The sequence below is a fragment of the Pagrus major genome, chromosome 19, assembly GCF_040436345.1.
Source record: "Pagrus major chromosome 19, Pma_NU_1.0".
NCBI lineage: Eukaryota > Metazoa > Chordata > Actinopteri > Spariformes > Sparidae > Pagrus > Pagrus major.
Genome location: NC_133233.1, coordinates 17884598 through 17899727, shown reverse-complemented (window position 1 = coordinate 17899727; position 15130 = coordinate 17884598). Strand labels below are relative to the sequence as shown.

The 15130-nt window shown below is 41.2% G+C and overlaps 1 protein-coding gene and 2 non-coding genes across 3 annotated transcripts; all 3 read left to right on the top strand.

Annotated features, from left to right (window-relative positions):
• Nucleotides 1–5361: 5361 nt before the first annotated feature.
• Nucleotides 5362–14110, top strand: LOC141014773 (glycine--tRNA ligase-like). The gene is made up of 17 exons (XM_073488684.1): nt 5362–5636; nt 6073–6174; nt 6724–6826; nt 7190–7331; nt 7686–7774; nt 9899–9975; nt 10062–10207; nt 10300–10449; nt 10537–10699; nt 11005–11169; nt 11257–11364; nt 11482–11627; nt 11716–11801; nt 12050–12159; nt 12657–12750; nt 12865–13055; nt 13602–14110. Exons 1-17 carry the CDS (start codon nt 5388–5390, stop codon nt 13725–13727), a joined length of 2247 nt encoding a protein of 748 aa, XP_073344785.1. The 5' UTR covers nt 5362–5387; the 3' UTR covers nt 13728–14110.
• On the top strand, nt 7464–7598 carry LOC141014981 (small nucleolar RNA SNORA84). The gene has a single exon (XR_012180532.1). It is a non-coding gene; the product is annotated as a small nucleolar RNA SNORA84 (small nucleolar RNA).
• On the top strand, nt 8970–9104 carry LOC141014975 (small nucleolar RNA SNORA84). Its single transcript, XR_012180527.1, has one exon. It is a non-coding gene; the product is annotated as a small nucleolar RNA SNORA84 (small nucleolar RNA).
• Nucleotides 14111–15130: the final 1020 nt, after the last annotated feature.

The following is a 15130-nucleotide window of genomic DNA, read 5'->3' as shown; positions in this document are numbered from 1 at the left end:
GTGGCTGCGACACATCCAAATACAGCTCTATAGGTGTGATCTTCATCTATTTTATATTTTGGTTCTATAAGTTGTGTCATTTCTGTGCTTGCTTGTGTTTGCTTGTTGTTCTTGCTCTATCATCTGCTCCGCTTTTTGTTGGGCATGTCTATGTCCTGCTTTTACTGTAATTGGCATGCCTTATGTCGGGAGTCCGTGAAAAATTTCCTTATAGAGGGACAACAAAGTATATTGTATCGTATATTGTATCGTATATCTCATCCTATCAAATATCATATATCATATCGTATCATGTATCGTATTGTATCATATATCGTATCGTATCATATAGCGTATTGTATAATATATCATATCATATCGTACATCGTATCGTATCATATATCATATCGTATCATGTATCATATCGCATCATGTATCGTATTGTATCATATATCGTATTGTATATCGTATCGTATCATATATCTTATTGTACCATATATTTTATCGTATATCTTATCGTATCGTATATCGTATCATATCTGAAATCATATGGAATAACCTACGAAGTAAGATCAGTTATCTGATTTTGTGCTGACTGCGAGCTCAGAGCAGATGTGGTTTGTTGGTGTTGTTTAAGGTACAAAATGGCTAGGGGCTAGCTGGTTTGCAGGCTAACTTCAATTGATATTTCTGCAACACAATACTCACACATCAAAACTTTTATTTCTGCACATTTTGTTGCTAATTTAAGTTAATATTTTAATGTTTTAAACTCAAATTCGTACATGTTGCACCTTTAAAAATAAATGCTCTCCAAGCCTAAGCGGAGATTGCCACTATGACGTCACTATGACATCATCAGGGTTATTTTCTCAGACGTGACAAAGCTGCTCAAGAGCCACAGAAAACTTTACAGAGCTGTTTTTCACAGGCTGAGAAGTTGAAAAATCCCCCTTTACAGCTTGTGTAAAATCAGTGAATTGCCCCTTTAATCTGTTGTTTACACCATGTAGCCAATTCCCCATCTCTTGAAGTGATATCCACCTGTGCACCAGAGACCTACACCCTCCGCATGCACTGATAAACAACATTATTCATGCCATTTCAGCCTCAGTGGACCGTAGAATAACAACAAGGGAGATAAAGTGGTTTTCTGGTCGGTTGCCAGCAGTGACGTGTCGGGGCGTTCGTCCCTCTTCACCTTCGCTGTCACTTTAATGGTCCCGAGGCTCACACAGCCCTGAATGACCCCACCTGAGAGACAAGTGTATGATGGCATATGGACAGCAGGAAAACAGCAGTAAGTGCAGGCTGTCATCTGTTGATGCTGCTCATAATTAGTATGTAATCTCCCAGCCGACATGATGCTCTCAATGTGGGTCACCGGCTCTCTCCTGATGCTTACAGTAATGTATGTGTACAATTGACACCGCAACACAGGTCCCTGAGCCACTTTGTACAATCGCAATCACTTCTCAACACTTGACAGTCAGTCTCAGGTTACTGCCCTGACATACACATGTAACCACATCTTGATTGCTGAACATAGATAAGATGAATAATTCCTCAAGGGACAACGGGAAGGAGGGAAAATAAACTCAGTTTTGCAGCAAAGATTTCTGTGTCAGAACTTGTTGATTACTTGCTGAAGGGAGGTTTGATCAGGTTAAGCTTCGATAATGACAATAATCAGATTGTAATTAGACTGTAGGGACTTACAGAAAACATTAGGGTGCTAGTTTTTGTCGAGTCAGCCTTGTTGTAACTAAAGGCTTTATCAATGCTTAATAAATAATTTACTGGTGCTTTATAGATCAGTTATAAGCCATCAATTAGAACAACTGCAGGATGATTGTCCTATCTAGTATTTCATAATGTTTTATAGTAAGCCTGTACTGTAGTTACCTGTCATGAAGTTTCGGTTTACATTCTCTGACATTTTTTCCAGAAGGTAAGTCATCTTCCTGATGAATAAATTTATAAATTGTATATTGAACAAAATGATAAAAAAAAAAAGAAAAGACTGCATAAAAAGAACGGTAAATTCAAATAAACAAAGACCAAACTTGGACCAAAACCCACCTGCTATCCAGGGTTGCGCTTCAAAAATCATTTCAGTGGTGTTCATTTGTGAACATTATCTTGCTGAACAAAATATGTAACTATCATAAACTCAGAGCTTATTTTCTGCAATACTACAAAGGCAGAAATATGATACCAAACAACACCATCTGACGGTGACTAAGGTCAAGTTTAGTCACGTTTGCCGACGTTCCTTTCTCAATCTCTGACGTATCATCAGACGTTTCTTTGGAAGCCATAGAAACAAGCGACCAAATTAAATGCACCTCTACCTTGAATAAATTACAGATTTCTTTGGGTTTGAGCATTGTTGAAGACGTTTATGATAATGTGATAACACAACTCAAAACAACACACATGTACTAAGGTCGGGTCGTTTTTACACGTTGCAGACATGTTACACATTATATCTTTAAAAGGTGATATGTTAGTTGTGTGTTCATAGCTTGTTTTAGCTGCTCCCTAGTGGCTTAAAAGCAGTTACTGCAGCTCAAATCCTTTTTACAACATGGCAACCCAAAAGTTGCTCTCATTAGTGGCTTACAACTGATCTATTAAGCTCAGGTAAATGCATTGATGGAGTCATTAGTTGCAACTCTTTGTAAAACATAACTTTTTGTCAAGTGTTACCAACAGTGACTCGAGTTTAAAAAGTTTTTTTCTGGTTCATTGTATAAATATTAGATGTAGTTGTTCACCCTTTCAGTTGGCTGTTCTCTTGCGTACAACATGTTTTATCAAAGTTTGGTCACATATTAAAAAAACATTCACTTTCACCCTGAAGTTGCAGATAACAACAAGCAGAATGGATAGTTGTACGCTTGTCATCTGGATGTGAGACGGAGCACTTAACAGCTTACTGGGGACACAGATAATCGCTCTTTGAAAAAAAAATCACAGCTGCAGGGCACAAACATTTCCTCACCCACTTGTTGGTGAGCGTCGGAGGGATAAAGAAAGACCCACACATATTGTAACAGACCAACATTACCTTCACGCATGAGGCTAAACACTGGAGGATTCACTTCTTGATCAGTGACATCAAACATCGCTGGCCTGACATTTATCTCTCAGAGGGAACTGAGAGCTACGGCCCTCGAGCAACGCGTTTCTGTTGATGAATAATTAAAATAACCACGGTCTTGATATTACCTTTGATAAGACACAGATGATCTTTTTCGCCATCTTCAAATACATCTGGTGTGCTGTCAGACTGCGGGGCCCTTGAATGTTTTATGAACGTGGGTGTAGTTCAGTAAGGAATTGGAATCACATAATCTTCTCTCTGCATGGGGCTCACATTGTTTCCTCAACATGTCGAGCCTTCGAGGGCCACACCACATAAACAAGGACATGGTGAGGCCTGTACAGGGACACGTGAAGCCATGTACTTGTAATTTAAACCTTTTTTTGTGTTTTTTTGGCAGAAAAATCCTCTTTTAGTATCACACAGCATTTAGCGTTTAGCTGTGTATTATACTGTATAACCTTCGTATTATAGACTATCTCAAAACTAGGAAATGTAGCGTGATTACACTGTTTTAGTATCTGGAAGCTCAGTTTCGAAAAGCTTGGTCACAAAATAAAGAACAGAATCAGTAAAGGAAAGAGAAAAACATTAAAATGTGCTCACTTTCCTCCTGAATAATCTGATATCTGGATTGCAGGCTCATAATTCAGTCTGTTATAGCTCAAAACCATGTGCTCAGCTTTTCTTTTACTGTCAAAATGTGTTTAAAATGTAAAGACAAAATACTCTCAGATCCCTCCTTGCACAAAATGATCAATAAACACTAAAATTGTGCTTTTGTGGCTGTGGCATTTGCTTTTAAAAATCATTAATGTGCCTATGATGCCACCTTGTGGAGAAGAACTTGCTAGAAGCTTTTTTCAAAGAATCTTACTTGGACTTTGGACACATTTAGTTTTCTGATCAGCTTCATGTTGAAGTTGTCTGCTGAAATCAACAAACAGCATTCTGATTAAACTGTTCTCATTCTCCAGGTGTGTGAAGTCAGAGTGGAGGGCAGTGGACACGGCATCCTCTGTGCATCTGTTGGTTCTGAAAGCATACTGAAGAGGGTCCAAGCTGGCAGGGCCGGGGATGGGGACTTGAAAATGTAAAAAATAACTGAAAGTAATCTGTTCTGCTTGCACAAATGGATGCTGAGGTGTTCGCTTTGACGGGCAAGAACTGACCTTGAAAAACCAGCCATCATCAGCCAAATGTCAGGAAATCTTTCCATCGGTAAGGTTCATTAAAATGATTGAAACAGTAACTGCCACATTGTGTCGTTCACCTGCAAAATAAGGACAGGTTTCAATAAGACTAAAATGATGAGATTGGAGCCCTGGGGATATGTGAAGTGGCATTTATCTTGTGGGAGGAATTATCGACTCGTCTTTACAAAAAGGCAATTCTGGTAAGGGAGCAGGTATCACAGGATTGATAATTGTTGGGGATTCAATGATTATCTGAGGATTTTATGTGAGATGCTTGTTAAATCTGCTTTCCTGTTCTCTTCAACTCCACAGGAACAAAGATGATCTGAACGCTCCTCATCTTTTACTTCTCGCCTCTTCTGGGGAATCTACAAATGTTCGTGGAGCTTTGACCATTGACCTTTAATAAATATTGAAATGCAAGCAAGATCCATTGTGTCCTGGTTTTTGTGACTGTAAACCTTTCAACACTGAGCACTTTTGGATTCAACCCCAGAAAAGAAACGAAAAATGCATTGCTGTATGTTAAGACTAGGTTTTAAAATAAAATTAAATATAGCTAAATTAAATACAGAGCTGTCAGCATTTCCACATTCAAACAAGTGAATATACGCTTTGTAAATAAAATGGATAAACATCAGGTTAAGGTACATTTATTAAGCAAAAGCTTGCCTGCAGCAACAATAAACACTTCTCAACAGAAAGTTACACCACAACATATGATAATCCAAAGAATAGATGCATTTCACAACAACAAAAACAGGAAAAGTTATGAATGATGAAAATAGAAAAATGCATTTAATTAAATTTAATGTAATATTTTTTATTGTATTTTTGTTACAACAATTGTTTGACAAATCTTAAATCTTTAAAGGACCACAGAAATAAAAATGCAATATCTACATGAAAGTTTAGTTAAATCATTTTTATTTTTATTTTATATGGGATTTATATTTTATTTATTTTATCTATTTGTTTGACGAATCTGCCGACACGTCGCTCGGTGCCGGTGCCGGTCGTATCGAAAGTGCTTGCCGGGACCGGAAGTAGCATTTACTTGATTCCAGAGATTTCATCATTCTCTTCTCGCATTACGGCGGTCCATGCTTCGTAGCGCAGCATCAGCACTGCTGAGGACCAGCACTGAGATTTCCTCCTTCTGTCCGGTGTCCACGGTCCGGTTCGTTCGGCAGTCGCTCCGCTACCCGCCTCGGAACAGGCCGTTTTCGACGTCGGTCTGCTTGTGTAAGAAGAAGAAGCAAAGCTTGTGGCTGCACCTGGCGGAAGGACGAACCATGGACGGCAACATTGAAGAGATTCTCGCCCCTCTGAGGCTCGCAGTCAAAGAGCAGGTAACACTTACTGTCTCACAGTCTTCACTGATACGGACTAAGTCACTCTGTGTTGAATTAGATAACGTTTTAGTGCCTCAGACTCAGTCACAGTCATGGGAGCTCGCCGGGCTAACCGGCTAACCTGACCGGCTTCTTGCGAAGCTGTCAATGAATGAGGACAGCCATTGCTAGCTAGCTAGCTGCTAATGCTAGCTGGCAGTCATGTCTGCGCCCTTTGCCACGTTTCAGTGTGCTGCTGCTGCTGCTGCTGCTGCAGACATCTGTGAGCAGGGTGGGGTTCAGAGAAGAGGCCAAGTTTAAGCTGCTACTAAAATAATAAAAAAAACAAATCAGCTGATTGTTTAGTTAACATGCCCAGCCTCGGGTTGAATCGTTGTTGTAGCCGGGTCAGGGGTTTCCTGTGCGCCTGTTTAAAGCCACCTCTCTGGTTTAGGGGGAGCTTGTTCGCCAGATGAAGCAGGATGGAGCTCCTGATGTGGATGTCGCTAAAGCTGTGGCTGAACTGAAAGCAAGGAAGAGAACCCTGGAGGCCAAGGTGAGCGTGATTTAACTGTGAATTTGAATTAATTAAATCTAAGTCTGGATTTAAAAAAAAACTGTATGAATTCCCTGCCAAGTCTTGCATAATGTGTTTTGCAAGTGCTTTGTCATCACCACACTTGTCAGCTCTCCCGTGAAGAAGCAGCGGATACTGATGTAGTTTCATTCAAATTTGGGGAGCGTTCCCACAATTTCATTCACTTGCACCAGTCCTTCATGCTGACAAGCAGACAGGGAAATGGGACGAGATCATGGTGGATCTGATCACAGGAAAAACTCAACACATTACAAATCTGTTAATTTGCAAACATGGCACCCATTCTGAAATTAGATGTAACATAATAATCAGAACCCAAAGGTCCATTCGATATCATTCAGAGCTTTCAACCACATCTCAGTCTTCAGAGATGGGAAATCTCACCAACCTGAACCACGTGACCAAAGCTCCAAACATAGGCCACATAATGACACCGGAGCATGCTCCATATGCTAAATGAAAGCCTTGAGATGAGACTGAAAGAAGAAAATATAATTCTCGTTGCAGGAACTGTCATTACAACCCAAAGATGACATTGTTGACAGAACCAAGATGGAGGATACCCTCAAGAGGCGATTCTTTTATGACCAGGCCTTTGCCATCTATGGAGGTAAACTATTATTGTTCAGTTACAGTGACCCTTAAAGGTGCACTATGTAGATTTTAGGGCAGAAATTTCAATCAAGAGAAAGATCTTTATTTACTGATTTTTTTTTTATGGCTAAACAAACTAAATAGACTAACTATTTTGTTTTCATTACTGAATAAACAAACCTTTTGTTTCATATTGTAAATATTGAAATGGAATTTTTACCCGAGTTTGAATTTCTTCTCCAAAAACGACATAGTGCCCCTTTTTTAAAGGAATTAACACACTACAGTCCTACAGCTAACGCTTGGGAAATCCATAGGCGTGTACATCTTAAAAACATAGCGTTTAAGCGTTCTGTTACCATGCAGTAATGCTCCTCAGGTGTGAGCGGCCTGTACGACTTCGGCCCTGTGGGCTGTGCCCTGAAGAACAACATCCTGCAGGCCTGGAGGCAGCACTTCATCCAGGAGGAGCAGATCCTGGAGATCGACTGCACCATGCTCACCCCCGAGCCGGTCCTCAAGTAGGTGCTCTGTGATGCATTCATACACTGATACAAATGTGTTTTTATCACCATAAGTTGTGTAAAGGCACCAAGTCGTCTGAGTGTTCAACAGTTTTTGGTCATTGTTTTATGCGTGTTTTAATCGTCGAAGCCTGGTGGTTCCTAGAGTCAGCTACAAAGTGCTGAACTGTGGGTTTTTGTAAACAGGCGCATATTGATTCTGCGATTTTATGCATGGAAGCTGCCACTATAGCAGCCTTCCATAGCCCGGTTGCAGATACATTATTTGGATGGAATTAAAAATGAACACTTCTTCACTTCTTACAAGTTCTTAACTCAGATGCTTTGTTTGTTCGCTCATTTTTTTCCCAGGACATCAGGACATGTGGACAAATTCGCCGACTACATGGTGAAAGATGTCAAGAATGGTGAATGCTTCAGGGCTGACCACCTCCTCAAAGGTAAGCCTCTCGTACGTCTGCCCGAGTGTATTTAGAGACTTGGCTTCCGCCGCTGTGCAAACTAAAGATTAGTCATCCCAAAAGCACCTCCTGCAGAGGTCTTTGTAAGTTTTTCATCTGTATTATTCATGGGAATCTGCAGTCGGAGGGGATGGACGAGGTCCAAACTTGTGTTGTCAGTGGCTGCTGCTGGTTGGCCAGGCTCTGAGTATCACTGTTGTGCCTGAGGGAGAATGGAAGTGGCTGGACCAGCAGAAATCACACAGGGCTCTCATAGAAATACAAGCTGCTGCTGCGAGTGTAGTTGTGCCAAAGAGCTGTGGGGGAATCTGAGATATAAGGAGAACATGTCAGTTCCTGAAACACTTGGAGACTAATTGGCAGAGATGCCGAAAAGAAATTACCTGATGGAACTTGAAAATGTTATGTAATAACTGAAAAATGCCAAGTCATGTTATGTAACATCTGAGACAAGTCTAGTGACACTTCTCAAAACGGACTTTAAAATGACGTGCATTAGAGATGAGCCAAGTGTTAACGTTTTTCAGCGTCATCTTCAACCCCAACAAATGTCGATCATGTGTGTGCAGCATGCACAGGAGGATTCAACACACTCTTAGCGCTTTTTCATCATTTCTGGCCACACTGATTTGCGTTTCCATCCCCAGTTTAACTGCACAGAGTTGTGCTGCCCTGTTTCCAAGCGGGCTGCAGTGACGTTGCATGCCCTCAGCCAACCGGTGGCGTGTGTCGAGAGGCTCAACTCACATCTGTGCAGGAAACCAGAGAGAAAGATGTTTTTAAAAGTTTCCGTGTTCAGCTCTTAGTACTTAGTACTTCATCATGTTCGCTTTCAGCTGTTTCAGTCTTAGTCTAATAAATAAACAAAGTAAAGTCACAAATTATCAAATAAGGAAATGATCTTCCACCACTTCCACTTCCTTATTTAACAGACACAACACAACACAACCTTACACCTTCTGAATTCATGTTTCTCTTTCACAGAACAAAGACGAGCTTAAATCCCTTGTAAATTTAAAAAAAAGTTGCCCTGTGATGCTTTTGTTTACTCACACAAATGTGCTTTTGTCTCCCTAAAATGTATAAAAAAAGTCGTCATGAGTTTTAAACAGTTTTTGGTTGTCCTTTCATGTGTATTTACTTAATGGTGATGTTAGAAGCTGCTGTAGCGAGTGCCTGGTGGTTCCTAGAGTCAGCTACAAAGTGCTGAACTGTGGGTTTTTGTAAACAGGCGCATATTGATTCTGCGATTTTATGCATGGAAGCTGCCACTATAGCAGCCTTCCATAGCCCGGTTGCAGATACATTTTTTGGACAAGAACATTGTTGGTTAAAAACAAACCGTTAAGCAGGTAGTCCTGTTGCAACGGAAATGCAAGGCCCTTACTCGCTGGACTGACTCGTGTCAGACTAGCAAACGTGTAGGGAAAAGCCCAGCTTAGCATTTTTTAGTCTCAATAAAGTTGCAAATTGTCGAGAGTAGTAGTCTTCCACCTGTTTTCCTGATTTAATGCAAGAAGGCAACTTGAATTCAGAAGGTGAGAGGTTGTGTTTCTCTGAGTTAAGCCTTGTTAACTCATAAAACACACTTCATTCAAACTCAGTAGAAGCAAAGTAAAACCCCCCAAAACTGTCTTGGTTTGTCTTTCCTCTGCAACAATCAGAAACTCTGGTTTTGTTGAGCTAAACCCCCAATTTATCAAGTTATGTTAGAATATTCTGGCTGTTTTTCTCAGCTGCCTCTCTGTACGGCTGCTGGCGTCTTTGTGACACTGGGTTAACACGCTGAACGAGTGTCAGTCACTGAGCAGTTCATTCGGAGGCAAACCATTAAATAAATAAAATATAATGGCAAAAATTTCTAAAAAAAAAAAAAAAACCCCAAAACTGACCAGTAATGGACTCCGTTCACAGATAGTGAATATATTTGTCCGGTCGCCCATCCCTAATGGGCATGACACCCAGATGATGAGATTCAAGCTAATTTAAGAACCGTTAGTAGACTAAAATCAATGTTAATTTCTGTCATTTTATTCTTTTGTCTGTCAAATATTCTCACAGCTGTTAGTGAAAGCATTGTCTTCATGTTTCTGTGTCCTGCAGCTCATCTCCAGAAGCTGATGTCAGATAAGAAGTGTACAGCAGAGAAGAAGGCCGAGATGGAGGAAGTCATCACTCAGGTCAGTGTTGACTCAGACAAAATGTTCTTCTGAGGGATTATGTGGAAAAGCTTGTTTCTTACAACAGCTTTTTATGTTCTGTTCAGATGGACAACTACACCCAGCAGGAGCTGACTGATCTCTTTGTGAAGTACAACGTCAAGTCTCCCACCACAGGAAACGACCTCTCACCTCCAGTTACCTTCAACCTGATGTTCCAGACGTCCATTGGACCAGGGGGGAATATGCCAGGGTAAAATGAAGCACAATATGGTGAATAATTGAACCTTGATGTTCTCGCATTTGTGTCATTGTTGAGTGATTTTATTTGATCTGAATTTGCAGCTATCTGAGGCCTGAAACAGCTCAGGGAATCTTCCTCAACTTCAAGCGTCTGTTGGAGTTCAACCAGGGAAAACTGCCCTTCGCTGCCGCTCAGATAGGAAACTCCTTCAGGAACGAAATCTCTCCTCGCTCTGGACTCATTCGCGTCAGGTGAGAGATCCACTGCGTCAACTTTTTATAAGTACCTTGTGTCTGTATTTACTTGCAGAGATATAATTGCTCTACATGTCCTCACAGAGAGTTCACCATGGCTGAGATCGAGCACTTTGTGGACCCGAATGAGAAGGTCCATCCTAAATTCTCCAGTCTAGCCGACCTGGATATCACATTATACTCCGCCAAGGCTCAGACCAGCGGCCAGTCTGCACAAATCTGGAAGCTGGGGGATGCTGTGGAGCAGGTGGGAATCACTACGACAACCTCTGTATTTACACTAAGTAAATTTGTGTCCGCTAGTTGAGATGTTAACACATTTCAGAGATGATTATTGGTCCTTTCAGAAGGTACTTACACAGGAAGCCTTTGATAAGTGTCATCTTGATTAATGTGGACAGTTAACCAAGCTTGTAGAGGTATTGACTGTTTATTTCACTCAGTTACATGAACGCAGAAAATGCAGATGTACACCGCATTGCGAAGTGAAATATAATGGATGTAGAGCTGTAATACTATGATTCTATGAGCCTTCTCTTCTCCTTCATTTAGGGAGTGATCAATAACTCCGTCCTGGGATATTTCATCGGGAGGATCTACCTCTACCTTACTAAAGTTGGTGTCGCCAAAGACAAGCTGCGTTTCCGACAGCACATGGACAACGAGATGGCTCACTACGCCTGCGACTGCTGGGACGCTGAAACCAAAACCTCCTACGTATGTTCTCCTCCAGTTTTTCCTCATGGCTTATCAGGTCGTCCACATACTGAAGTTTTGCTTAAAGTAGATGTTTGTCCCTCGCAGGGCTGGATCGAGATTGTTGGGTGTGCCGACCGGTCTTGCTACGATCTGAAATGCCACGCACGGGCTACAAAGGTCCCTCTGGTTGCTGAAAAGCCTCTTAAAGAACCCATATCCTTTAGCTGTGACGCTGCCAAAGAAAATTGTAATCCCATCAAACAAAAGAGAACATTTTAAGCACCCGGATGCCTTGTTGTTCCTCAGTTGTTCTCCTTAACTCCTCCACACAAAGTTGTAAATGTCGTCCAGTTCGAGGCCAACAAAGGAGCCATCGGGAAGGCGTATAAGAAGGATGCTAAGATAGCCATGGAGTATCTGTCTGTGTGTGACGAATGCTTCATCACAGAACAGGAGCAGCTGCTCAACGAGGCTGGGTGAGTGCTGTTAGCTGCAGACAAACGGTATGAAAGGTTGTGGTTTTGTGACTTCCAGCCCAGTCAGTGTCTTATTTTGACTCCACAGAGAGTTCACCATCGAGACAGAGGGCAAGTCGTTCAAACTCACAAAGGACATGGTCAGTGTGAAGCGATTCCAGAAGACTCTGCACGGTGAGACTTTTATGTCCTGCGCCTCTTAAACTTTTGGGACCGTATTGGAAATGTCAGGGTGTCTGCAGGTCTTTTTAAGAAGTCTTCAAATGTCTTAAATTCAATTTCATGAAGCCTCAAAAGTCATTAAATTACCACTTTGTCAAACTTTGACTTTGTGAGGTCGTAATTGCCAATTTCATTTACAAATCTGACTGTATAAAGATGTCTTCTATAACGCACATTTTCTGTCTGTTTGTCGCCCACAGTGGAGGAAGTCGTCCCCAATGTAATCGAGCCGTCGTTCGGCATCGGCAGGATCATGTACAGCATCTTTGAGCACACGTTCCATGTTAGAGAAGGCGACGAACAAAGAACAGTAAGTGGATTGTGGAGTTTTCTTACTTTTCATCTAACCAGTCCTGCACTGTAATATTTGATAGCTGTGATGACAGAATTTTGGAAGAGGGACTCATTTCACACATAGCTGCTGCTGAAAATTATTATTATTTTAGTTGGTTCTTTAATTGACTTTAATTTAAAAGGTTGTTCGCTTCATTGCTACAATATCAAAGAGAATTTAATTCCTTATTGGCTCAATAAAGGTTCAGCTTTAAGGAACATTGAGCTAAGAAGAGCTAATCTGTGCTTTGTGTTTCACTATGAGGCTTAATGCTCCTACAGATAACAACGTTTCTTGTGGCTGTTGACTCTGACAGTATTACAGTTTTGATGTGTTCATGGTTCTTAAATTGAAACGGTAAACAACTGCTGCATAGTCTTGAAGCTTAGAAATATTGACATAATCAAAATTGTCCTCCTCATGTACACTGTTGTTGTTTGTTTGCTGTAATGATTTGTTTTCCTCCTCTACAGTACTTTAGCTTCCCTGCTACCGTAGCTCCATACAAATGCTCCGTCCTGCCTCTGAGTCAAAACCAGGAATTCATGCCCTTCGTGAGGGAATTATGTAAGAGCCCACATAATGATAATGTTCATACATGTTCTATTTCTGTCTGTGAGGACAGAAAACATCATGTGCTGCCGCTGCAGTTGTTTAACTCTTCTCTTCTCTCCCTCTTAGCCGAGGCGATGACCAAAAACGGTGTGTCTCACAAGGTGGACGACTCTTCAGGATCCATCGGCAGGCGCTACGCCAGGACGGACGAGATCGGAGTGGCCTTTGGCATCACCATCGACTTCGACACAGTGAACAAGACGCCTCACACGGCCACTCTGAGAGACCGTGACTCCATGAGGCAAATCAGGGCTGAGGTACAGCACAAGTTCCCTGTTTGTTGTTTTGGTTTATTTGTTAGTTTACGTTAGCGGACTTTGACCAAAATGAAAAATTTAGCATTTGAACACATAAGGAACACTACTGGAGAAGCTACAGAACCTTATAAAAACCTCAGAAACACAAAAAATAAGAGAGAAAGTAAGTAAATCCTTAAATTCGAAGTTTTAGAAGGTGTGGAAACACTGACAGAAGCCATCTTTGGGAAAATGCATTTGATGCATCATGTCCAAACTACTAATACAGAGGGGTGGGATTTAAGACCTGTACTGCAGCAGGCCACCAGGGGGCGATCCAAATTTTTGGTTTCACTTGGGGTGCTGTCATGTCATCCATCTTAATATACAATCAATGGTATATAGCTGCAAACCAAAGTAATATTGGGGAGAATGTTGCAAAGATTTTCTCCTCACAATAACAAACATGACACTCCTTTGTAAGGAGCGTGACACTGCAGCAGGTCAGCTGTGATCACACACACCATTTAACACAATCAAGTAAACATGTTTTTTTTCTCTCCTCAGGTCAGTGAGTTGCCTGTGATCATTCGGGATTTGGCCAACGGCACGTTGAGCTGGGCGGAGGTGGAGAGCAAGTACCCCATCTTTGAAGGACAGGAGACCAGCAAGAAGGACACGGTGGAAGAGTAACCGCTCACTCGTCCTCCGGTCACTCCATGAAAAATCCACAGACTCGTTGCACACGCACCACCAGGAAGAATAATGCAACTGTAATGTGATAAGCTAAAGTGGTGCACCGAGCCCCTTCGTCGTGTTCCACGCCACTGCAATCACTAAAATGTCATGTATTCATCATATCTAACAGTTGTGGAAAGCTTGCACAGGACTGTTGTTTCTTCGATGAGCAACTTTTCATCCGTGTTATGACCATGTCGATATGTTTTAAAGGGAGAAAATTGTAATCAGGTTGTCGTCAGTGGAAGGAGGCTTCCACCATTCCAGTTTTCAGGCAGATTGGATTGAGATATTTAACGATTTCAATAAAAACAGCCAGCACTTACTGGACACGCGCATATGACTGTCATGTTTTCTGTCTGAACCAACAGCGAGATCAGCTTAAGAAATCCACTGCTGCTCAAAAACAAACTTGCCAGCCTTACCTGCCTTTCAGCGCCTCCCCCAGTCACACAATCCTCTTTGTCTGCTAGTTTATGACAAACGTTCACACCTTTTTCCCCCTTTTGTCATCACTGCCTGTTTCTGGCACTGTACATGTGGTCTACTATGTGCCAATGAATGAGAAACAAACTACTCCAGCAAATTTCAGACATCCTGGAAAGAGGAATGCATTAGGAAAATGTGCCACATTAGTATTTCTGATGATTACCATCGAGAGGCTGACAAACACAGGGAAGTGTCATGCACACACTCTGTAAGGGCATGAATGAATGAAACCAGAAGAAAAAATTGATGCCAGAGGAGTGAATCATTCTCTGATAATTAAAGGTGAAAATAAAAGTATTCAACAGAAACATGCTGTTGCAGTTATTTTATTTTAATCCTGTAAATGTCACCAGGAAACAACAAAAGTCTAAAGTTTGGCAAGTGTGATCAAAAGGCAAACTGTTGAGACAAAATGGTTCTTACTTAAAACCTACTGTTTTGATAATATTTTTATCATTTCAGTCGATTTTCAAGCAAAAATGTCAAACATTTGCCAGTTCCAGCTTCTTTACTGTGAGGATTTGGTGCTTTTCTTTCTCATTCATGACAGGAAATGAAGAGTCTTTTGGTTCTCGACTGTTGCTTTGACAAATGAAGCAATTTGCAGACGTTTCTTTGGTCTCTGGAAATTGTGATGAACAAGTTTTACACTTTTTTTTTACATTTTAAGGACTAAATAATGAATCGTGAAAGTAAGTGTTAGATTAATCTACAGTGAAAAAAAAAGTCTTGGTTGCAGTCGTAGTTGTGACAAAACAGACCACTGTCAGTCTTCAGGTGGAGAATATTCAGATAAAAAAACACGTTTCTCTTGTGGAAACATCCAGCACCATGTGAATGCTTGATATTGTTAAAAAAATGTATTAGTA

What these genes read in the sequence shown, in the direction of transcription:
- LOC141014773 (XM_073488684.1), top strand. Translation starts at nt 5,388, where the DNA reads ATGCTTCGTAGCGCAGCATCAGCACTGCTGAGGACCAGCACTGAGATT. An exon ending in CCAGGGGGGAATATGCCAGG is followed by an intron (nt 10,208 to 10,299) that starts GTAAAATGAAGC and finishes CTGAATTTGCAG; the next exon opens with CTATCTGAGGCCTGAAACAG. An exon ending in TCTGGACTCATTCGCGTCAG is followed by an intron (nt 10,450 to 10,536) that starts GTGAGAGATCCA and finishes ATGTCCTCACAG; the next exon opens with AGAGTTCACCATGGCTGAGA.